The sequence below is a fragment of the Chelonoidis abingdonii genome, chromosome 14 (assembly GCF_003597395.2).
Source record: "Chelonoidis abingdonii isolate Lonesome George chromosome 14, CheloAbing_2.0, whole genome shotgun sequence".
Lineage (NCBI taxonomy): Eukaryota > Metazoa > Chordata > Testudines > Testudinidae > Chelonoidis > Chelonoidis abingdonii.
In genome coordinates, this window is record NC_133782.1 from 8,631,252 (window position 1) to 8,657,184 (window position 25,933).

A 25,933-nucleotide genomic window follows, 5' to 3' on the forward strand; every position below is an offset into this window, starting at 1 on the left:
CCTTCCTCTTTAGCTGTTGCTTCTTGTCCAGGGACTGCTACCTGGGTATGTGGTACGTTGAGACAGAGTGCTTGAGGCTGAGGAAAGATGGAACAGACCAGTACCCTTGAAAACCCAGCACCCAAACAAAATCACAAACAAGATACATTTTATAACGCCAAGCAATCCACAACTTGTATTGTTTATTTCTGTTCCTACGTTCTCCTCACTTCTCTCTGTTAGTCTGCCCCGGTCACACCTTGTCCTTATTCACAGCCAGTTTGATTTCCTTATAAGTGTTAAGCAGCATAGCAGAGTAGCCTTATTGACTCAGTGGGTCATTCATGGGCACGGTATCAGACTCTGGCCTTTCAACTGTACGGCCCAGATGTTCAAAGCTGTTTAGGCATCTAAATCCAATTGAGATCAATAGAGTTAGGTAAACAAATACTCCTCAGGATGTGGGTCTAAGCTCCTTGGGACATGGATCATCTCTTCCTATTATCAGACAAGTACTTAATACACAGTTGGAGCATTGTATCAATAAAGACGTAATAATTCTGCAGCGGCTTCTAAAGGATTAACAGTACATGCAGCAAGTTAAGAGACCAGAATGCCTGTAAGCCGAACCTGTGCTTTATTATCTGCTTCAGCTCCCAAGAGGAGTTTTAGTGATGGATTGTAAAAGATGACACAGCTGACAACAGCCAGATCTCTTTCAGCATTGATAATTATGATTGAGCCAACTGTTCTTAAACAGGGAGCACCAGAACAGCTGAAGAGCTTTTCAACTCAAGAGCCAGACAAATAGTTTCCTGTTTAAATTCCTGCTTACACTGAACAAGGGTCTGTTTGGTCTCTCTCTAGTAGCCACCTGAGGACTAGATTGCAGCTTTTTACTCTGTGGCCCTCGTACCCCATTAAGCGTAATACAGAGCACAACAGCAGTGTTCCACATGTGGTGTAAGCTACCCGCTGCTTAATAAGGTGCACCAAATCCAGGCCGGGGCACACAGGGGCTCACATTCAAGTCAATGGCAAAATGTCATGTCATTTAATTGATGTAGGATCAGGCCCATAACTGCTTGTAAAATTAAGCAACTGGGGGATAGTAACCCAATTAATGTCCCCCTCCTTTCTACATTTTGGCCACCCAATATGCCCTCTCTTGGGTTTAACAGGCAATTAAGGCTACACTTGAGCAAAATGCTTAAGCGCATACTTAAATTTAAAACTTTTCTTCAATGGAATTACTCACATGCTTAAAATGCTTTGCTGGATCAGGACCTTAAACTACATCTTCAGTATTGGTGAGTAAAGTATTTCACCATAAAAATGGAGCCATCCTGATCAAGAAACATCTTTTTCTTTTTTGGACAGTAACTACTGTATCTACAGTACTTGGGCATCTCAGCTTCAGCCTTGAGAACTGTTTTCTGCATTTCCTACACATGCTTAAATATTAGGTTCAGGTAGCACACATTGTTTGCGTTCATTCTAAATGGACAAAAAAACTGAGTGATTTTCCATCACAGCTGAGACGTGCTATATAGTATAGGTCAATACAATGTGGACACAGTTCTGAAAAGACCCTGATTGGTGAACACATTAGGAACACTGAAGACTGTTATTATCCTCACTAGCTGAGTCACAGTGGTCTCGCATAAGAGTAACCATCAAGCTTTTTGTTTTCAGTTATTCTTATCCCCAATCATTCATTTTAGCAGTCTGTAGAACAGGTGGAAAAAGTCTCTCAGAGGTGAGGCCAATTATGCCTTTGCTACATTCATTCATTCAAAATGAAAAGCTTGATAAAGCTATTATTTTAAAGCTTAGGGTAATCACAGGGAACAATGTACTTGAGAGCAACTTGAGCTGAGATTTGAAGACACCTCTCAGTATGACCGGTTAGAGAGACTAGACCTCTTTTCCATCATAAATATCACAAAGGGGACCTCAAAAAGAGCAATGATATCAATACATCAACAGTCTCTTGAAATACTCACACATCATGGGCCAACATTTTCAAAGCTGTGCACATGGATTTGCACTTAATTTGTGTGCACAATCAATAATTGCATGCAATAATTACATATTCACTTTATACAAATGCCTATCAGTTGACTTGCATAAGCAATTACAGCAACTGCATGTACAAATTAACATACAAATACGTATGCTTTTTCATAAAGAGGTCTCAAAATCTGGGCCCTGTTGTCCAAACTTAGGGAGGCTTCCATTAAGCTTGCAGAAATATTTATGTGAAATGAGTTGGTGGCCCCAGCCCGGCTCCTATTCATCAGCTGTCCACATCATCAAAACCATCACCTTTACAACAAAAATTGGCATTAATTCACAGCCTTACCAGCAGGCAGGTAAGAGGAGCCAGGGATGGAACAAACAAACATACTAACTATGGTTGGGTAGTGAAGGGAAACTTGCATGACTTCTGTCTGCTCTATGGATAAAGGAATGCAGTTTTCATGGCTGTCAATTCAACAGATGGCAAATGCTTTAAAATGTTATGTGAAATGAAGTAAGTTTAGATAGGTATTTTGTTAGTAACACAAGATAAGAAATATGTAGGACTTAAGTACATTGAATGCATATATTTTAACAAAGGCACTGCGAAAAAGCTGACTTTTCCCTATCCTTATACTTGTAAAATATCATAATTTTCTGTATTTGTTTTTGAAGTAGTATTTCATGGCTGTTCTCTTTTTCAAACTTTACACCAAACACAACACTCATGAGCAATCTAGAACAACTCAACAGGCTTCCACAAGGAATAAAGCAAGGAAACTGTCTATTTCAGGTGCCTAGGGAATTACTGTAAATAGGGCAGGATGTAAAATAATTTTTAAAAATGACGAGAATAGTTTAAAAAAGTGTACCAGAGGCAAAAATCTAACCTAGAGAAGGAATCAAATTACATGAATGTTCAAGCAGCAGCACTTACTCTCACTGTTGAAAGTCAAACGATAATAAAAGATTTCAGCTTGGTCTCAAGCCTTATTGTAATGAGCTCTGTATTGAACGCCTTTCACAGTAATAAGTTTTACCTTTTTGAAAGGTATCTTATAAAGTTGCATTACTTTACCCACTTATAGTCCCATTAACTTCCACAAAACTATGTACAAGAGTAAGGGCTGCAACATCATGATCTACATGCATGCTGGTATTATAACCCTTGCCTTTTACCCTCAAAATGATTTACAAACATCAAGTGATGGTTCCTCCTAGCAATGAGTGACCACCCCATTTTTTTCAAGCTGGGGAAACGGAAGCAAAGATAAACCCCTCTTCCAAAACCAGAGGAATCCATATTAGAACCAGGATTACAACTCAAAAAATCCTGACTCCCTGTTCTCATCATAGTCCAGGCCTCTCTTTACAGTGTATCTTCACAAAAAGCCAATTGTCCAAGTTTAGAACAGCTTTTGAGACCATGTCGTTCGGCTGCTGAAGACATTCCCCCTCGGGTACATGTGCTACGCATACAGGGCTAATTGTGTCCATTCAGAACAGCATTTCATTCAGCAACAGTACAAACAAGTTAGTTACTCACAATGCCCATGGAGAAACTAAACAAACCAGAAATTTAAAACAGGCAAAACAGTAACAAAAATTAAAGAAGTAAATCTGTCTACAGCATTTTTTTTTTTATTAAAAAGTAGAAATCATTGCTAACCTACTGGATACTGTAAAATCACAGAATATCAGGGTTGGAAGGGAGTTCAGGAGGTCATCTAGTTCAACCCCCTGCTCAAAGTAGGACCAATTCCCAACTAAATCATCCCAGCCCCTATTTTCTTGAAATTATCTCTTCGTTTGTAGTAATTCAGCAAACTGCAGCAGTGTTAAATTGCACAGCACTTCAGGAAGCACATTCCTTCAAACAGTACTGAGTATGGCAGAGATTCTGCTAGCTCTCATTAGTTTCATACAAAGAACTAAAAGCTCACGCTAAACAGGGCTGGCAGATCATCTAGCTGGAAACTACTATTCTGTGACCTAGTTAAAATTAGACAGGAGTAGCAAAATGTAGTTTCCTTGATTAAACGAGGAACCTAACCACTGAGCAAACACAGCAGCAAGGGGAAAGAAAGGACTGCAAAAACTGAACAAAAATATGGCTTATACTAAACTGCTCATGCATTAATTTCTGTAGCCCTTCTGAAAAATTAAAAGGGAGACTAGTCATTAATATAAGTAAAATTGCAGAATGTTGAAACAAAATATATTTAAAGCTTTTCTAATATCAAATACTGCTTTAGTTACAACTTCAATTCACATTAAAATGAGGTTCATTCTCAGAAGATGAAATAAGATCTCCATCTCTTCCATCCAGGTTCCTGTGAACTAGCAACATGGAGATAAAAAGGTAGACTTCAATGAGGAAAACAGTGAGATACAGGAGATCATATACAGTAACTCCTTGCTTAACATTGTAGTTATGTTCCTGAAAATTGCAACTTTAAGCGAAACGATGTTAAGCTAATCCAATTTCCCCATAAGAATTAATGTAAATACGGGGATTAGGTTCCAGGGAAATTTTTTTCACCAGACAAAAAAACCCTACATATTATATGGATATACACACAGTATATGCTTTAAACAATTTAATACTGTTCACAGCTATGATAATTGTGAAGCGTGGTTGAGGTGGTGAAGTTAGAGGATGGAAGAGGGAGGGATATTTCCCAGGGAATGCCTTGCTGCTAAATGATGAACTAGCACTCGGCTGAGCCCTCAAGGGTTAACACGTTGTTAATGCAGCCTCTCACACAAGGCAGCATGAACACGAGGGCGGGGAAGACAGCATAGCAGAGAAAGACACACACTTTGTGTGTAGGGGAGAGAGAGAGAGAGAGATACACTGCCCCTTTAAGTAAGCTGACCCACTCTTGAGTGCATTGTCTTTTTAAGTGGATCAGAAAGTTGAGACAGCAGCTGCTGCCCCAGGTGCTCTCTGTCTCTCTCCATCCCTGTCCCCTCCCTGCTCTATATGGAGAAGGGGTAAGCGGGGTGCAGGAGCAGGGGGGAGGAGAACACCCTGACATTAGCCCCCCCAGCTTCCTCCCTGCACAGCAAGCAGGAGTCTCTGGGAGCAGCTCCAAGGCAGAGGGCAGGAGCAGCACATGACAGTGAGGGGAGGGACAGCTGAACTGCCTGGCAATTGATAGCCTGCTGGGTGGCTGCAGCACAGGGAATTTAAGAGAGTGGGGAGCTGATAGGGGGGCTGCTGGTCCACTCTGGTTACAAGCCCCCACCAGCTAGCTGCAATGGGCTGCTCTTCCTGCAAAGCAGTGGACAAAACAGGCGGCTGCCAAATGACGTTTGAAGGGAGCACTGCACAACTTTAAATGAGCATGTTCCCTAATTGATCAGCAACGTAACAACATTAACTGGGACGACTTTAAGTGAGAAGTTACCGTAGTAGGAAAAGGGAGCAATGCAAGGACACTATGAAGTGGGACTGGGAGCAGATCTTGCAGTATGTGCCAAATTTGCAGACTGCAAATAAAATATGCTAAGTTCATTTTATTTTTCTTTCACCCAATCAGTTTTCTCCTATATTTCCACTGGTGGGACTAATTTCCTTTGTGAACCTAGTATTTTCAGCTAACACATATAGATTATAGCACAGGTAACTTGTACACTGACTCTGCTAGAAGTTAGTTTCCATCACCAGTTCTTATCCAACATTTACCCTATTAACTCCATCATACTTTGTACACCTTGAGGATACTTTCTGATTTTCATCAGAGATGGGGCAAAGACTTAAAGTTTTCTAGCCTCCTGCTCACTGTTATACACTGCAAAGCATCGCTTGTTCTACAAAGAGTCTAAATAAGTAAAATTTTCCTGACTGAATAAACTATTGGGGCACCAGTATTTTGAATGCTCGGCTAATTTAGGGACCTACTCTGTCATCCTTAATACTGAATAGTACTTCACTCTACGAGGAGTCCCACTGAAATCAACAAAGCTGTTTGTGGAAAAAGGTACTAAACACAAGCAAGGATGAGAGAAAAAGGCCTTAAAAAGTGTAATGTTTCTAGCCCAATGTTTTAAAATACCCACAGATTTAGGGCTATTGAGCACTTTTTTCCACTGGATGAAGGGAAACATGCCCTTATGAAACCGCTCTGAAGCTAATCATATGAACACACAATGAAGAACATCATATTGGCATCTCAGAGCACAATCAGCTACTTGTTATAGACAAAAACTAATATAGTCAGTATTATACCTTGTTAAACTACTTAGCAACCTTCTAGCACAGAAATTTCAGAGAAAGAATTTCTCAAAGGTGGGACTGCTTGTTATGCTCTGATTGCATATTACTATGCAGAAAATTCATAAGAACTGGTGTTATGGAAAAAAGCTCCGATGTATACAGGCCTTAAAGGGTATGTCTCCACTGCAATGTAAGCCCAAGGTTTGAACTCAAGCTCAAGCCTAATCCTCCCAGTCTACACACAAATTGTGCTAACACAGAGCTCAGATCTAGGGGCCCAGGACCTCACGGTGATGGAGGGTCCGAGTCTGAGTCAAGCCAGACCCCAGGGTTCAAGCCCTACTACTTCACACTATAGGCACAGCCTCACTGGACTTGAGCTCTGGGAATCCAACAAAAGCTTACCATAATCCCACAGACTGAACTTCTGTGTCCTCTGGACAGTCAAGTTTGCTAGACAGTCAGTTTTCGCACACTGCAGCACAAAGTGCTTGAGTGGGACATTTTGGAAGGGCACTAGGAATTGGGCTGGCATAATGCAGTATAAATGCTGAAGCCCCAGGTTGGGACCCAGTGTTCGACAATTCCTAACTTGGGGTTACAAATGAGTGCAGATGCTCAAGCCCTAGGTTAACAAACCCAGGATTTGCTAACTCCAGTTCTACTACTAATCCTGGTCTTACATTGCAGCATAGAACATACCTTAACAGGAACCCCATCAACTTAAAAGCCAGTCCATTAAATACCCATCCAGAGCTAAAAGTAGTTCCACTGTGCACCCCTGCCAACTTTGGTGGTCTGACAATATTTTCCTGTTTTTCGTGTGTTGCTGTGTGGAAAAACTCACACAAACAAAAGAGAGAGTGAAACTATACACAAAGTACTATCAAGTACACAGAGCAAAAAACAGAAAATAAAAAAAGGAAAATAGTGTTTCTAATTTTTTTCAGTTATAGAAATATTAGGTGTTACTGAGAATAAATATATTTCAGAGAAATTAGATTCTAAAGTGAACCATATCCCTTCAAAGTGAGTACTACATTTAAACTTGATTCCGCTTAAACTAGTTTCTGACACAGCTTACCTGGCCAACATGGACTGGACCAAGCTGTAAGATTAGTATTTTGAAGCCATGTTTCAAGCAGGATCATGATGAAACCAAGTTCAGAAGTGTTCCCAAATTTTGTTTAAAAGCTAGGGCGGAGTAGAACTTCAGGACCCATCTATTCTACAAGTGCAATCATAGCAGGAGATTCACAGTACAACATGGCCGCTCTTCAATAGGCCATTCAAAGGCTGAGTGTGGTTTGGGAAACAGCCGAAGTGTTTCCTGTAGACCGAAATCCTGGTCCAATTGAAGTCAATGGGAGTTTTGCCATTGAGCTGAATGCGACCTGTAAATTTGTCCCTGTTTGCTTTGCCAGAAACAACTGGGGAGGTACATATGCAGGTAGCTTCTATACTTAAATTTTAGTATCTCTAACTGGAGCCCGATGAGAAGGATTGAATGGTACCTTTCTTACCAAGAGACCAAGACAGCACATTAATATATGGGATGAAGTTGGCAGGGACAATTAAACAGTTCTTCACTAAACAATTACACAAACCACAACCACCACTACCCTACGCTACTTGCTGCTAATGAAATAATCCATTGAGTGTTCCATCACATGAGATACTCTCCTTTTAAGAAAAGAGGTGAAAAAGCTAATAGAGCAGGGATACAATTAACCCACTTTTTTTTTTCCCCCAGATTTCTTAGGCCTTAAATTACAACTGTAGTTCACAAGATATACTGCGCTTTAAAGCGCCTAAACAGAGTTTGCGGAGCACATGTAGCACTGCTAAGTGGCATGGATTTGTACAATGCAATGGCAACAGAAAGGGAGGCTTGTGAGTCCCTGTTTTGATATGACCAGAATGCTGGTCAGCCAAAATCTGAATACTTAGTTTGCACAGTAGCAGTGACAAGTGGCTTTAAAATGACAGATTTGTACTTGACAGTGTCTAAAGCAATGTTTCTCAAATATGGCCACAAGTGACTTTGCTTACAGCCACAGTCTCCCGGGCAGTGATGGGGGGGAGGGCGTGGGGGTCAGAAAAGCAGCAAATCCCTCCCCTAGGGCTGCCAGCAATGGTTGGACCCTGCCCACCTCTGGTGACAGAAAAGCTGGAGGAACAGTCAGTGAGTTCCCCACCTTCCCAAGGCTGGTGAGATCAGGCTCCAGCCCTGGGATGGCGGGTGGCAGGCTCCAGCCATGGGGCTTCAGGCTCCATATCCCAGCCATACAATGGCGGGCTCTGGCCCCAAGGTCACCGCCGCAGTCTGAGGCCACCAAAAAAAATTGTTGTGAGAACCCCTGGTCTAAAGTAATATTAGCATACTGGTTCTTGACAACGTTAATCCCCATCCATTCCTTTCTCCAGAAGTACCCAACTAGCAAAGCCTGAAGTGGCTCCGCATCCAGCTGGGTGAAGTAGTGCCATACAGCTGCGCCCCACATTTAGACTGATGCTAATGTCACAGTTGGACATGAAGGATGCAGGAAGTATGAAAAAGTGTAAGGGGCACTTGGAGACATGGTCCACCTCTCTCTCATAAGAGGATAAATTTTTCACTTACCTTTCTTTGGCCTGTTTTCTTAATTTCACAAAAACATCTGGGTCTGTAATCATATTTAGCATATATATAGGTTCCATGCTTGGATCACTATATAGCCATTAATAATCCTCACAACATGCATGTGAGGTAGGTAATTAAATGTTCTTCCTATTTTATAAGATAGAAAAACAGGTAGTGAGCTAAACAGACTTCACTGTGTCTCAGAATGAAAGATAACATAGAAAACATGATCGGAGGGAAGACTGAAAAAATTGGGTTTGTTCAGTCTGAAGAAGAGAAGACAGAGGGGACATGATAACAGTTTTCAAGTATGTAAAAGGATATTACAAATAGGGAGAAAAATTGTTCTCCTTAACTTCTGAGAATACGACAAGAAGAAATGGGTTTAAATTGCAGCAAGGGCAGTTTAGGTTGGACAATAGGAAAAACTTCTTAACTAGTAGGGTGGTTAAGCACTAGAATAAATTGCCCAAGGAGGTTGTGATATCTCCATCACTGGAGATATTTAAAAGCAGGTTAGACAAACACCTGTTAGGGACGGCCTAAGTCGGGGTGGGCAAACTTTTGGGCCTGAGGGTCACATCAGGGAATAGAAATTGTATGGCGGGCCATGACTGAGGATGAGGAGTTTGCAGTGTAGGAGGGTGCTCTGGGCTGGGACAGAGGGGTTTGGACGGGGAAATCAGGGCTGGGGCAAAGGTGCGGGAAGTGGTGCAGGTTCTGGTTGGGGGTATGGGCTCTGGTGTGGGGCTGGGGATGAAAGGTCTGGGGTGCAGGAGGATGCTCTGTGCTGGGATCGAGGGGTTTGGAGAGCAGGACGGGGATCAGCACTGGGGCAGAGGTTTGGGGGAGTGGAGAGAGGCTCAGGGGTGCAGGCTCCAAGTGGCGCCTACCTCTAGTGGCTCCCAGAAGCAGTGGCACGTCCCTTCTCTGGTTCCTAGGTGTGGTGCAGCCCCTGACACGGCGCTCCAGCAGGAGCTCACGGCGTGACTTAAAATGGCTCACAGGTCGGATCTGGCTTGTGGCCCGTAGTTTGCCCACCCCTGGTCTAGGTAATACTCAGTCCTGCCATGAGTGCAGGAGACTGGACTAAATGACCTCTCAAGGTCCCTTCCAGTCCTATGATTCTATAATTGTTCTGGAAGAATAGTAAGGGACATAGCTCTTCTTTCACATTATATACATAGATCTTTGCACCGGAGTAACTAGGGACCTGATTCAAATCTGTTCCATACTAAATAGCAAAACAAGATCAGCAATGAGAATGTGTGTAACTGAACAGAGCAACTGCCTCCATCATCAGCACCACTTTGGTTTTGATAGCTCTCTTTGGTCCAGTCTTATTAGCATGGAAGACCAACGAATTACACAGTGTGTTTACCAAGGAATACCAGTACATGGTCAGCAACCACATGGCTGCTAACAGCTTCAGTGGCACAAAAAGACCACCAGTGATGGAAACCAGTGAACACCCAGCAAGACTGTCTTAAGCACATAGCTAGAGATCGATCCAGGTGGTACTCAATCTACAAGGACGCTACATCTCTGAGATTTGCCTTGATTATTCTTCAAAGCTGATAGGAAACACCAGGAAGGTTTGGGGCTAAAAAAAAAACCATTTGTAAAAACAAAAAACAGCTGTTGATTCTGTATTTTGATATTACATTTTCCCTCAAGTGACAGGTGACTGGCTGGGCAGTGTAGAAATGGTAATGGGAGGAAGTGAGTCCATATACAAGATGATGACTGGGCTGAATGAGCCACTCTTATAAGGATGTGCTCCTCAAATGTTAGCCATGCTTGTGAATATACATATTATGCACACAAATTTTGCATATCAGTTGAGGTTCAGAGAATTGTCACCTTCCCTATAACGGTGGGGAAGTTATTAAAAAAGAGCATGCAGCTGATTTTTATCCTCCTCAGTAACTCACACTATTGCAGTTAGAGGAGAGGTGCTGGCTGATGTTAAATTTAAACCTTAAAAATATCCGCAGCATGAAATCTTCACTGTCAGCTAAATAAGCTTAGTTAAAAACCAATACTATTTTAGGGAATAAATGTTTCCATTTGGTCTAATATATTATAAAAACATCCTCTAACTGTCCTTAAGACCTGTCCTTTTAATTCCTTGAAAGGTGAAGCTGTATATTATAAGATGGAATGTTTGCAAGCTCTGATGGTTGTCACTGTATTTTCTTGATATAATAAAAAAATATAGGGTGTTCACAACTTCAGATTAGTGGCCTGGAAGTAAAAATTAATCTGATTCTTTTTATAGTCCATCATCCTTAGAAATAAATGCTGAACCAAGAACGATGGTCTTGCCTAACTTCTCATGTGTGTCTTATTCTCAGGATGCCAAAAGCATATTAGAATTCTCTATGGAAAGAGATCAACGCGTGGTCTCCCAGTGTTGGCTTTATAGAGGAACAGCAGCATCTGTATAAGTTGCCTTTTATGAGCAAACAACCCATTTGGGGGAAACTGCTTCGCCGTTGAGATTAAAGGTCATCATTCTACCTATGATGAACATGAAAGGATAGTACCATTACAGCAACTTCTGTTTCTCTTCTTGAGGCTCAACCATCAGGACAGCAATATTAATAGTCTTGCAGACATACAAAAATATACCTCGGCAAAGAACATGCACAAGAGACTACTTCTGAGGAAGAAATGACTTAATGAAAGGCAAATGAACAGGAACACTGTCCACAAAAGAAAACAGGTGGAAAGAGAACATTTCCTATCTGCAAGAATATAGCCCTAGCCTACTTTATTACAACCATCAGGCAGATATAGCTCCCAGTACAATTTGTGCAACCCATGATCACTTTAAAAGACTAGTTATCACTCCAGGGCCAAAAAATTGTCTATTATAACCTACTGTAAACCAGAATTTGTAAGCTAGTTTCCCTAGGTGACAGGCCAAATTGTCACACACATCACCACAAGTCTCAAGCTTTTTCCAACAAAATTTAAAGGCCTCAAAAATAGGAGATGCTAATAGTTCAATTTGTTTGGTGTAGTAATCAAGAATAAATCTACAGCGTGTTGTTTCCTGTGCCCCATGCTTCTCGCACACATACATCATAAGAACAGCCATACTGGGTCAGACCAAAGGTCCATCTAGCCCAGTATCCTATCTTCCGACAGTGGCCAATGCCAGCTGCCCCAGAGGGAATGAACAGAACAGGTAATCAAGTGAGCCATTCCCTGTCTCCCATTCCCAGTTTCGGGCAAACAGAGGCTGAGGATACCATCTCTGCCCATTCTGGCTAAAAGCCATAGATGGACCTATCCTCTATTATCTAGTTATTTTTGAACCCTGTTATAGTCTTGGCCTTCACAACATCCTCTGGCAGAGAGTTCCACAGGTTGAACATCCTGTGATAAACGATGATGTTTTCCTCCTCCATTCAGCCTAGGGCTCACGGGAGCTCTAGTTCCTACCATTTGACTGGGTTTTGTCTATGTGATTGTTCAGTACTTACATAAGCATCATACAAATCTCTTAGGTGCAACAATAATGCCTCCAGATTGTCTCCTGTCAATGCAGATAGCGGGATGACTCTCTGCTCCACTCGCTCCTTAAGAAGTAATAAGTTAGCCTTCGACTGAGGAAGATCAATCTTATTCCCAATTACAGCATGAGGTCTCTTCGACAACCCTTCTTCATACTGCTCCAGTTCATATTTTAAGTCTTGGAGCTGAATCCATGGCTCAGACACAGACAGATCGACCACAAATAAGAGAAAGCAGCAGTGTTCTATGTGCCTCAGAAAGGCCAATCCAAGGCCCCTGTTTAGATGAGCTCCTCTTATTATACCAGGAACATCAGCAACTATAAATGAGAGAGAACTGAATGTGAACACAACATGTTTAACTTAAAGAGGTTCTATTTGTCTGTCTGTCAGTCTAGCTATTTATATAGCTCCCTTTCAATGCAGTCTGTAAGAAGGCATTGCATGAGTTTGTCTCTCTGTCTCCTGCAGCCCTGGAAAAAAAAAATCAAGTAATTTCACCAGAGACGCTGAATTCAGCTCAGAAGTCTGAGGTCAAAAGTACATATATGAAATACAATACAAGGTTTAAAATCTATTTCACATTTACATCAGGTTTGTAGTTCCCTAGAACTAGTAAGCTCCTAGAGTGTTATTTTTACAGTTTTATTTTACTGTCTCAAGCAGGGACATAAAGGGAGACAATCAGATGTCTTAACTAAAAGTAGTAATTACTATATAAACAAAATCTTCTAACACATACCTGCCACTTGTTCATAGTCCTGGTAGTGAACAATGCCTACATGTGGATTTAAGGTTGTGAATGGGTAGGGAGCCACTGTAGGCTTTGCATTGGAGATTGCTCGCAAAAGCGATGACTTCCCAGCATTGGGGAATCCCACCTGGAACACAAATATTCAACAAGGCCACAATTCCAGATTAACCAAAATAAAGAGAGATTACTTGCAAATATATATAGATGATTCTTTAGTAGTTCTCATAACTCCGAGACTTGTACAGCCATTTATGCACAAATGCATCAGTTTTGCATGCTCACATCTAAAGATATCTGGGTGCCCATTTTTCTTTATTTTTAAGTTTTCCATTATATCATTAAAATATGAGCTTTCCATACAAGCATGAACAAGTCTTACTCATAACCTGCATTTATTACTTTAAAAGACCCATCTCCGGTGGGTCAACCACTTGTCAGGTATGTATTTATTTTCAAATTCCAAAAAATAGTGACCATACATTATAAAATCTACTTGATTCTGACATAAGGCTTGTCATTTTTAACATGGACAGGATTTTCCATGCCATGGATGTTGGCGGACCTCTCATACATCTGACTACTAGGAGTAATTATCATCAATGGGCCTTCCCCAGAATCAATCTCCTCATCTGGACTGTAAGGTAACAGAACTACAATATGCTCTGTGGGTAAACTAACATTATTCCCATTATTCTTCTATTGCAGAATGTCTCTGAGGCTAGTTCCTCCTCACTCCTAAAGCCTACATATTGAAACACTTTCCTAGGAAGTCTATGCTTGCTGGGAGGAATGGCCTTAGAACAGCTTTAGGATACCCTGTCTGATACAGACAAGTGTGTGCAGAGTCAAAAGCACTTACATGAAACAATCACACTTTCCAGCCTGCTGGGGATAATCATTCTGAACAACTGCCATAATAAGTATAGCAGAGATCTGGACAGTCATGAATTTATCTTGTCAATTTAAGCCCCAATAATGCTCCTATTTAAGTCAGTGGCAAAATTCCCATTGGCTTCTATGGGCACAAGCTAGGAGTCAAAATGCTGGACTTAGTGCTGCCAATTTAAGACTCAGAGTAGATTGCCCAGGCTAAGATACAGCTAAGTTTATTGAACCAGCCATGCTGGTTCATTTCTTTTTCTTTACAAAGCTCTTCTGGACCAGACAAATGTTGCAAGATACATGCACTGTATGTACTGCTGTAAAATAAGGGTTTGTTCAACAGCTCCAACTATAAATAGACTTAGCATTAGCATACCATTCAAACTTAAATACTAGGGCAAAATTTACATATCTGAAACCTATACAAAAAACTAACAGTTTAAAACCAATAACAATGCAAAGTAAAGACAGACTGAAAGGTGATTATGTTTTTGTTAAAAAGGGATGTTATTTAAGAGCCATAAGTGTTTCTTGATGGTTTCTAGTTGTAACATGCTGTCTCAGCGCCTGTCATCATGTCTCCCAGAAACAGCTTGTCCAATTACTTTAAAAACAGCAAACAAAAGTTCTCCTTCAGTGGCAGAAGCCCTTAAGTGCCAAAGATTGGGGGGTTGATCCCTGATGATAACTTGGCTGCCTGTACACATTCAAGCCCTCTGTTATGTCAAGACATATTCTAAAGAGACATTTATGGGAGACTGCAATAATAAAACAATTACTACTGAAGCCTGTACCTTGTTTCCTGTTGATTTGGCATGAAGCCTTTTACCAAAGAGAGATATGGCATCAAGTTATATATAAAGCGGTAGCAAAAAAGTGACAGAAAGTCATATCACTCAGGATACTCCTCTACTAAGCAATCATTGACATTCATCTCCCACACAAACTTGCTGAGAGAACAACAAAATATAACAAAGCAACATTCTTTAGTCAGCTAGTCAAGTGTATACTAAAGGTTAATAAAACAAAAAAGGCAACACCCACCAGCCCTGCATGTGCCATAGTCTTGAGCTCCAGATGGAGGACTCTTTCCTGACCGGATTCTCCTAGAGTAGCTGTCATTGGTGCTCGATTCTCATTGGACAGAAAGAACCGGTTACCCTTCCCTCCAGTTCCTCCATAAGCGGCAACATATTCTTCGCCATGCTGAGCAAGATCAGCCACAATTTTCCCATCCGCCTTAACTACAGTGCCTACAGGAACCTTGACAAGACAGATAGTCCTAAGCAAAAACAAACTATGAAAGTCCAAATACTTAACAGTACTATTCAGCTGTTCCCGGTGGCTGCGGATGCTTTCAGTGTCTAGCTAACACCACAACCTTCCATCTCCCAGCTGGATGAAAGTGTAAAAAGAGTTATTAGGACCCAGATCTAGCAGGAGAAGCCAAATAAGCACTCTCACTCTAGACCCAAACAGCACTGACAAACTGTTTAATTGTTGGACATTTAGAATGTTAATGGTACTATACTTTTTTTTTTTTTTGGCCTTTTTGTGTTCCCAGTACCAGGTATCACAAAGTGGTGGTGAATCAATTCAAGATACTAACAAGCAGATTAGGGATCATACTGGGAAGCTAAAAAGCAAGGTAAGAATGATTTATATTTTAAAACAAATTAAAAAATAAAGAAGCTGCAACAGACATATAAGCAGACGGGGAATTTGTTTAATTAAAAAAAACTGAACCAACGTGATGCCTTACTATTACCACCTTGCTGGAGTATGCACGCACGTGTGTGGTTTGTCTGGGTTTTGTCTTCCTCTCTACTTGAAAAGTGCTTATCTGATTTTGGGCATGACCACAAATAAATCATCATCAATACATAAAGTCACGCCCCAACAACTGACAGCTCCAAAACAGACTCTGCTGGTTGATTTTATGGATAACACTAAATACAGGTATAAAGCTTAGGGCCATATCTACCGTAGGCAACAAAGGTGCTTTTTAATGTGTGTTAGCTAGTGTACTAAAGTCTTAGTGGAGACAAGGCAAGTTGTAGTTTTAAATATTGTAGCTGGTCAACGTAAACTCTAGCTTATTAAAAATATATCTTTTTTTCTAGTGAAGACAAGGCTTAGAAGCAAGGAAAGCCTCCCTTAATTTGTGCTAATAAACCATATGATAAAGGGTGAAATCTGTTCTCACATGGGATCTGCAGACAAACTGTCAGAACAAACAACATTGCTAGAATATATAGTCATGAGCTTGGAAGGCATAGTAGGGATTGGCATCAAAATGGACATGTCCCAAGTTGTGCGTGTGATTGCACTGCCTATATGAATTCTAGAAGCAAAGGCTGGTGAGTATTTGTTTTAGCGAGATGCAGCATGCTGTTTCAGAGAGGTTCTGGTGTGTGAACAATGAGAACAAAGCAGTTTGGTCATGGCTGTGTGTGAACTAGCCCAGATGCTATGAACACTCACTTTGACTAGTCCCATTAGGACTACTCACATGCACAAAGTTACTCACACAGGTAAGCTTTTGCAGGACTGAGGCCTGAATTCTCACATAAAACTTTCAAAGTAGTCAGCAACAGTATCTTACTTTAATATATGTGTATCCACCAGTGGCTCCGTAACAGTTTTTGCTTCTCCCTCTTTCTCCATCAAAACCTCGATATAATGAGAGGACTGAAGCCAGTGATTTGATTTGCTGGTCAGCTATAAAGCAAAGCACATTTTAAAAACATTCTTATGTTAAAAGAAAAACAGTCGAATTATCTTTTGACCACCTAATCCTTTTCAGTGTAGCAGAGACAGAAGTATTCCATCAGCTAGAGTGAGAGTCCAAGGGAGGTATATGATATCAATTCTATTAAAGTAAAACTCCACCGTTTTATTTATATGCTTGTTTATAAAGTATAACAATGGAAGTTGCCCATCCAAAGCTCTGTAAACCAACTATAAAACCAATTTCTTAACCAATGAAGAACATTTCACAGTAATCAATTCATTGCTAGTCACTGAGTTCACAATGTGAGGACTAATAAAATCAATTTAAATTTCTCCCTTTGACAAGTTATTGTGTTTTTAAAGGTTTCAGAGTAGCTTTTAAATGTTTCACAAAGAGTCTGGACTTTTTTTTTAAATTATGCCACACAAGCTGTGATCTTATCAGGCTGTCTCTTATTCTGTTTGTACACAACCCATCACAATGGAGTCTACTCTAATACAACTAATAATAATCTCACAAGCTATCCTTGATCAGACCTGGTCTGCAGGAGACAGGGAAACTTCCAAGAAACATCCAAACCACTCTCCAAAGTAGTGCTGGCACTATATAGGTGCTATGTATTATTATCCAGTTGAAGGGAATCCCTTCTTAATCAGTAGTGATGAATCAGTAACCCAATAGGATACTAATACAGAATGTGTAATTGGAATTGTTGCCTTTTGGAGGAGTACTAAAATCAGATCCTGATCACTTGCGGTCATTAGAAAGCACAGTATTAATGTTGGCCAAATTCCAATTTGCAAAATGACACTCTCTCTCATTGTAGTCTTCCTACAGCCCAGCCTCAATAGGATTTGGAATTCCTCACTGCCTGTTTTATGTTACGTAGTGTTGATGAGTTCTTTAAAAAAAAAAAAAAAAAAAAAAAAAAAAAAAAAGTTGTATTTCACAACAGAAGTGGAGGCATGTCTGTGACGGATAAAGTTACTGTTGTCAATGTAGTTTGTAAAACTCTTGAGATGCTTCAGAATGCAACATGCCATAGAAGTGTAAGGATGAAAGGAAGCATTGTAATGTGACTAAACACTAAAAAAAAAGGTTGTTTTAAAACTGCTAAAAGTATTTTTAAGCTTAAATATCAAACTTTAAAAAATTTTTCATTACAAGCACCAGAAGGGAACGTCAAAGACTTAATATTTGATTTATTCTACAGCTTTCCAGTGCCAACACTAGTGCACACGGTGGAAAGTAGTTTCTTCCATTTCCCTCTGCCATTTGTTGCTGCTTCCATCTGCTTTATGGTGTTGACATTGAGTGTTCTGCCCTCCCTGCCAAGGATTCTTATTAAGGTTTCTCTTGGGCACTCATTTCCTTAAATCAGTTGGTATCCACTTGACCGCTTCGCTTCATAGGGGAATCTGTGTTGGTATCTGGAGTGCATGCCCCAAATATATCCAAACACTTCCTTCTGATTCTGGTGGGAATGAGCAGCTGATTAGTGATTTCTCAGATCTCTTTGCTGGAGACGAAGTCTTTCCAACCAACCCCCAGAATCTTTCATAGACACTTATTTTTAAAGGTGTCCAGTTTTCTATTTAATGTTTGATAGAAAATGTAAGCTCTTCAGCTCCTGGAGCCATGGTAGTGCTGAGACTGAGAATTTTAAATTCAAATGTAGTTTTCTTCTGGTGTTCTAGATCTTTGATTTCTACACATTGTAGAGGTTAGTAAATGCTGTGGAGGCCTTTCCTAGGGGTCACTTCCTTTTTGTGGACTCTATTGGACAATATGCTGCTGCCAAGGTAGGTGCACTATTTTCTACTTTCTTGACGGCTTTTGCCTTCTAATGTGATGTTACTATTTGACTTCTGGGTTTCAAGAAAGTTTTAGCATAACTAATTTTGAACCCTGGTAGTCTGCTATTTTTCCCAGGTTGTCTATCTTTGTAACTTCTCATGCATTTCACTCAGTGGTGAAATATCATCAGCAAAGTCTAAGTCTTCTAGCCACTTGCCATCTACCCATGCTATAGCAGTGTGTGTTGCTAATACACTTCCTCTTTATCCAGTCTATGGCTATGCCAAACAAGAGAGGTGATAAAATGCATGCCATGCCATGATGAACGACTCTTATCTCGCTATTCAACCTTACAGAGCATTTTGCACAGCTATACATGGCCTTGATGTTGACAACTTTAGCTGGGACTCCATAGGACTGAGGAATATTCTACAGTGCATGCCCCCCCACCAAGGCTATCAAATGCCTTTTGAAAAAAAAATAAACTGATAAGGGGAGAACTTGCCATTCTATTCATTCTTCTAAGAGGATTACTAGTGAGTATTTGATCAACATAGGATCTCTTGGGCCTTAATTCTGCCTGTTCTTCTGAACTTTGCATCCACTGCTGCTTCATCTTGGGTAGTGTCACAGACACCTTCCCCTACAACACAGAGTAACATAACTCCTCTCTAGTTGTTCAAGACAGTATATGACAACACTTTTGGGGGTATTACGACAATGATTCCATGTTTCTGCTGGTGCCAAGGGATCCCTTTTCCCCAAACTTCATTAAATTATTCTGAACTTAATAATTTGTATTTCATTCAAAGTTAAGATACTGATTGAAAATCAATCAGGAAGGTTTGTTTTCCTCTTTCAATCTATGAATAAAAACGAGGTGCGAGAGGATGAGATCTGCTACTTCTAAAATCTTGAAAGACATGGTGACCAGAAACAACCAGTTCAACTCACTGACTCCAGATACTTCTTTTTTTAAAAAATCAATTAGTTTTAAATGCAAAACCAGCTTTGATTAACTCCTTTTTTCCTTGTGTATCCAGCAAATTTCAGGTAGTTTTATTTAACTAATCAAAAACAAGTGTTCAAATACTGTTTTTGTGCATTTTTAAATGAATTCTAATTTCCATCCAAATGCAACTTGACACAAATCATGAATAAAAAAGGAATCTAGTAAATAAGAAATGTCATTTTCCATTTTTATCATAGAAAGTGTTAGAAATGAATCTTAATAAATGTATGTTAAGCTATATAATTGCTTAAATAAATGTGTATAGATATAGTATATTCTGCTGGTTAGCAAAAAGAAGTACCCAATTTAGTGTCAAGGCTATATTTAGTTAAAAATCAATGTGTTTAATGTTTAGCAACCAATCAGAATCAACCTCTCTTTAGGAAAATAACTACAAAGTACAAATGCAAAACAAGTTTAAAATCACCAATTTAAATCAACCTAGGGAAATTCTGTTTTGAGTGCTCCACAGATGTTATGCCAATTAGTAGTTTCAAGTCTGTTTTAAAGGTCATACATTATACCCATTTTTAAGTGTGTATTTTATTCTTCTCGGATTCTTACACCACTCTCATTCATGTTGTAGTACCTGAGAGTCTTCCAGAAGTGCATTAAGAAACACAACTAGCACGTGTCATATTTGTTCTTTTTCTCCCCCAAAGAGGTTATGTTAGATTTTTTTAGTATTTATCTAGCTTACACTTTTGTAGAATTTTATCTTTGTTGTGCCACACATTTTTATTACTAAAGGCAAGGTCAAAGAAGCGCACCTGGAATGTGTGTGTTTAGTTCTATAAAGAATAAATGTTGGCTTTACTCCCTGAGTCAGGAGCAATCTGTGTTAGTGCGGGAAGACGACAGAGTACTTTAGCACTTTCCAAGGCATATGCCAGGAGATATTAAAAAAGCATTAGATTTTCAAATCAGTTTAACCTAAAATATTTTCTAGCTAGATCATGTAAGAAGATCAGTGTCATTCACATCTCCTTTGCAGTGGCTATCCTTGTAAGTATTGCAAAGAACAGATGGAGTGAAGAAAAAGAAAAACATTTTCCTGTCATATATATTTATTAGTTCTATCACTCAAACTCAGTTTGTGGAAAGACATCAAAAATACCTTTAAACAAAGGGACAATATTTAACAAGCCATCCCTTAATCTGTGGTATACAAGACAAAAAGAATATACAGCTTTTACCTTTCAAAATAACATGGCCCCCATCTCCTCCATTTCCACCATCAGGACCTCCAAACTCTTTTCTAGGCTCACTGTAGAAAGAGTTAATACCCTGTCCTCCACGGCCTCCAGTCACACACACTCTTCGATGATCTACAAAATATCGGGTCTGCAATGGAGAGATGGTTTCATATGATTTCTCCACAGTTTAGTGAAACATTATCAGACCTCTGTTTCAACAACCTGAAAGTTTCTATAAAACATAGCTATCTTTAAATGCCAGGAATTCCAATTTCCATTTGAAAATCAAAACCTATAGCATAGCTACAGTTCAGACAACAACCGAAGAAAGCTTATTAACCTAGCAATTATCTTGAAGGATGTACACAGAATCACACATGTTAAGAGACCCTTAAAACATAAACATCTAACATACATCTTTGAGTTTCCATTGGCAAAGAATTCCAGAGAGAAGATGCTCAAAGATCATCCTCTCTAACTACATATATTAGGAAACTATTAAAATGATAAAGAACATCTACTGAAAAAAAAAAGAAAAAATTGGTGAGGTAATATCTGGACCAACTTCTGAAGGTGAAAGAGAAGATCTGAAGCTTACACAGACCTCTTCTTCGACTGAAGGAAGCGAGGAAACTCAGTAACCTAGGTAGTTGGCAGTACATGGGGAATTTTTAAAAGGCCAGTCTAAGCATATTTAAAAGTCAGTATGCTCCATAGTGACTACATTTAGAGAGTTTCCAGCCTCTGCTCTGACCTGGAATTTGTAAGAACTTTTCCAACAGAGTAGGAAAAACTGAGGGGCATTTTGTGCATAGAGTCCAAAAAAAAAAAAAAAAGTGCATTGAACTATGGATGATACAAGGATATGTGGGTCTCAGCAACACTAGGATATAAAAATAGCAAGCTGTAACTATATTGTAAATATGAAACTGTTCTCTGGCACAAGCTAGTGGAGACTGATCCTCAATATTTGGCATTAGATTTCTGCAATAATAAGCAGTTAAACTCCTTACTGCTTATCTGAAATATCTGAACCTCAAGCCTACAAACCTGGGCTGCAAAGTTACAGGAGACTCTCTGAAGAGAACCTCTGGGCAGAGACTGAATCTTTCTTATATGACTGTACAGTAGCTAGCACAATCCTGATTTGGAACCTCTGTGTACTTTTGCAATACAAATAGTATCACCTAGCATTTTTGTTCTACTCATGAGCACAAAATGGAAGGAATGAGGCATTTGAACATTGGAGAAATGAGTAGATTTGGTTCTTATACAGTACATGAGCTAAAGTTTGCATAATGGATGAAGGGGAGGGCTATTTTCTGGTATCAGTTCACTACTCCCTACTCCAATGATGCTATTCTTCATGCAAACTTCAATCTTCATTTAATAAGACAGAACAGTCCAATGTTCCAACACATCAAGAATTTAAGAAAAGGTCTTTCTTGGGAACAGAGCAGGATGGGGATCACTAAATACTTCCCATAAGCAGTGGTACAATGGTTAAAGCACGAGACAGCGTGAAGAGTCTTAGATACTTAGAGTCCAAGTCTGCCACTGATTTATTGCATTACCTTGGGCAAGTCATTTTAACTTCTCTATGTACAACAGAGTTAATTATACTTATCCACCAACCTTTGGAAAATTTTCTGGAGATCCTCAGATGAAAAGTGCTATAAAAGTATTGGCATGTACATAGGTATTTTCTTGTGTGTCAAGATGTGGAGAAAAATTTACTTACAAATGGTAATAAAAGAATCTAGTAACAGATATTTTTTAAAATATTTAAATAGTTTGAGTGGTGAAAAATTGTTACTAGTAACGTGATACACAAGCACCTGAGAAAAATCCAATTCTTCAATAACCAAAATTCCTTTTGCACAGTCACCAGTACAGCAGAACCTCAGCATTATGAACACCAGAGTTATGAACTGACCAATCAACCACATAGCATACTTCCAGTTCCAAATGAGGTATCAGGCAGCAGCAGACAAAAAATACATAAAATAAAAAGCAAACACAATAAACTAACAACAAAAATAAAAGGAGCAGAGGATTTGTCCAGGAAACTATTTCTCTGTTTATGTCATTTAAATTAAGATGGTTAAAAGCAGAATTTTTCTTCTGCATAGTAAAATTTCAAAGCTCTATTAAGTCAGTGTTCAATTGTAAACTTTTGAAAGAACAACCAAAATGTTTTGTTCAGAGTTACGAACAACCTCCACTCTCGAGGGGTTTGTAACACAGAGGTTCTATCATAAAAATGTGACCGTTGCTAAAAAGCCTCCTTTTCCAAATGTAGTTAGCACCACCAAATGGCAAAATTGCAAACTGCTGTTTTAAAATTAACTAGATGCAATTATTGCTTATTATAAAAAATGAATTCGTTTCCCTGCAGCTGAAATATAGAACCAAAAGGAAGCACCTAAACAAAAATGAGAAAGCCTATGATTGCCTAGATTTAAAGACTAGTTAATTTTGGAGCTACATAATTTCTTTTAAAAAAAAAAAAAAGAAGCAAAACACTAATTGAACTTTAAAATGGTAACTGTCTAAAAAATAATAATGTATTGTTCTTTGTCATTTTTCCAACCCAAAAGAGAATTATGATCATTAAAACCTCTACAACAGTGGTTCTCAACCTTTCCAGACTACTCTACCCCTTTCAGGAGTCCGATTTGTCTTGCGTACCCCCAAGTTTCACCTAATTTAAAAACTACTTGCTTACAAAACCAGACATAAAAATACAAGTGTCTGAGCACACTATTACTGAAAATTTGCTTATGTTCTCATTTGTGCCATATAATTATAAAATAAATCATTTGAAATATAAATATTGTACTTACATTTTAGTGTACAGGGGTAGCATAAACAAGTCATTGTCTGTATGAAATTTTAGTTAGTATTGACTTCGCTAGTGCTTTTTATGTAGCCCGTTGTAAAACTAGGCAAATATCTAGATGATTTGATGTACCCACTTGAAGACCTCTGAGCACCCCAGGGGTACATGTACCCCTGGTTGAGAACCACTGCTCTACAGTGAAGCAACTCCTATAGCTACTACTACCACCACTGAAGTCATCATGAATGATGTTCACTGTGAACTTAGATTTTTATAACATGAAATACTTATTTACAATTATTTTTTCCACTACTCAAAAAGTTAATTATATTTCATAAAAATATTTCCTTATAATGTCAACGGTAAGTGGAGAATATATACAAAACACTCATCTCTGGGAGTGGTGTATTCATTTAGCATACAGCAAGTTCTTTGAATATATGGTAGGTTAGCTTATCTGAATTTTAGTTTAGACTTTACCAGCTTCTTTTCTGATATTGCTCTTTTTTGTTTCAGACGTTGATTTTTTGCACACTTTGCACCGCTTGTGGAAAGAATCCTCTGCCAGCTCTTAAACTGCTGCTGCAATAAGCAAATCTGTATATGTGGTGAATATGCAGGTTTCCATTGCCGTAAGCCGTCCAATAAAGCCCATGTTCTTGATGGCAAGATTTTAGATCCCAGCATATCCACCTAGAAAGTGAAAATTATAGACAAAGGAACACCACTAACTAAAATTTACCTTTGTGGCTCTAGAAACAACTGTTTCACATACAAACCAAGAGAGCAAAAAATCAGTTTACATAACAAAACACATAGTGTGTTAGAAATGCAAGGTCCAAGGATTGATAAATATTTAACAAATATTTTCTTACTCAATCGCTACAATATCTTTCTGAGAGTCAGACACCAAACACATATATCACCCCTAAACTGATTTCCCTTCACTAATGCCTATGCACATGCATTCATCACTGCACGGCTGTTCAGACTATATATAATTTGCGGCCCCTCTATTGCAGAGGTTCTCAAAATTTTGTACTGGTGACCCCTTTCATAAGCAAGCATCTGAGTGTGACCCCCCCCCACACCCATTAAAAACACCTTTAAATATATTTAATACCATTATAAATGCTGAAGGAAAAACAGGGTTTGGGGTGGAGCTGACAGCTTGTGACCCACCCATGTAATAACCTCACAACCCCCTGAGAAGTCCCCACCCCCAGTTTGAGAACCCCGCTCTACTCAGCAGCAGAGAGCCAGCGCCTGCACCCCCTCTGCCGTCCCAGAGCCCCCTCTATCCCACAGTCAGCCCCTGCGCCCCGCACCGCTACCCCAGAGCCAGCCCCTGCCGCCCCAGCCCCAGCCTCTCTTCCCCAAATCCAACCCCCCCACAGTACCCACCGACTCCGAAGAACTTTCCCGTGACGGACACACGCACTAGTATCGCGTTTTCTTGGGCGCAGAGGTCACTAACTCACGCAAATGACGTCATCTCCCGTCAGATTGGCGCACGCGCAGTTCTCTCCCCTTCCTCCCCCTCCCGTAGGTAAGAAAAGCGCGGGAAAAGGATGGCGGTCAAGTGTGAGCCCCGTCTAACGGCTCGGTGCGGGCTCGAGCCGTGCTGTCCCTTCTCCTCGGCGTGCAGGCGGCTAATGCTCCGCCTCCGACATCGCGCCTGTAAGCACCCAGGAGCCTGGGACTGGGCGAAGAACCAGCTCATTAGATGGTCTCCAGTCCCCCAATCCTGGCCCTGCCCACGGATCTCGGGGTCTGGCCCCAGCCATGGGGATGAGTATGGGGGGACTGGCGGCTGGGCCCCAGATGCAAGAAGAGGAAGTCCTGTGGCGAGAGCAGCGGGCATGTTCTCTGCCCGGAGATGCCCCGGTGCGTGTTCAAAAGCAGCTGTACAAAATCCTTGCTGGTCAGACGCTGATTCTGCTTTAGAAACGACCTAGGGCAGTGGTTCCCAATCGGGGGTTTGCAAAACGTTACAGGGGGTTCTTGGGGGCGAAAAAAAATCCCTAGCTGCCCCTAGGAACCCCAGGCAGTACTGGGCCAGTAGCCCAGAGGCCCTAGAGGTCCAAGAGCCAAGCCAATCAAAGCAAGGGTATCTATCCCACTGAGGAGATTTAAACTTCAAGACTCCTTATAAGAAATGGAAAGGGAGGTGGATATTTTTTGCTGTTTTTAAAATTAAGTAGGCAGCTAGTATTGTTTTTAAACTTATTATGAAGAACAAGTTTAAGCTTTGTTGTAATGTGTGTTGTTTGCCTTGACTGCTCAAGACCTGTATGCAGTGCTGGTGTAACCACTAGGCGGCTGCTTAGGATGCCAAGATTTGGG

The 25,933-nt window shown here is 40.2% G+C and overlaps 1 protein-coding gene across 4 annotated transcripts; it reads right to left on the reverse strand.

Annotated features, from left to right (window-relative positions):
* Positions 1-10,480: 10,480 nt before the first annotated feature.
* Positions 10,481-25,046, reverse strand: MTG2 (mitochondrial ribosome associated GTPase 2). 4 transcript variants are annotated; one of them, XM_032802301.2, is made up of 7 exons: positions 24,992-25,046; positions 24,068-24,280; positions 20,746-20,893; positions 16,612-16,727; positions 15,051-15,269; positions 13,113-13,251; positions 10,481-12,690 (listed from the first exon to the last, which is right to left on the reverse strand). In XM_032802301.2, the coding sequence occupies exons 2-7, from the start codon at positions 24,272-24,274 to the stop codon at positions 12,296-12,298; spliced, it is 1,224 nt and encodes a 407-aa protein (XP_032658192.1). In that variant the 5' UTR covers positions 24,275-24,280; positions 24,992-25,046; the 3' UTR covers positions 10,481-12,295. The 4 variants fall into 4 exon arrangements, with proteins under 4 accessions (XP_032658192.1, XP_032658194.1, XP_032658193.1 ...); XM_032802303.2 differs by lacking the exon at positions 24,992-25,046 and adding an exon at positions 24,463-24,755; XM_032802302.2 differs by lacking the exon at positions 24,992-25,046 and having other exon boundaries at positions 24,068-24,755.
* Between the last annotated feature and the right edge of the window lie 887 nt (positions 25,047-25,933).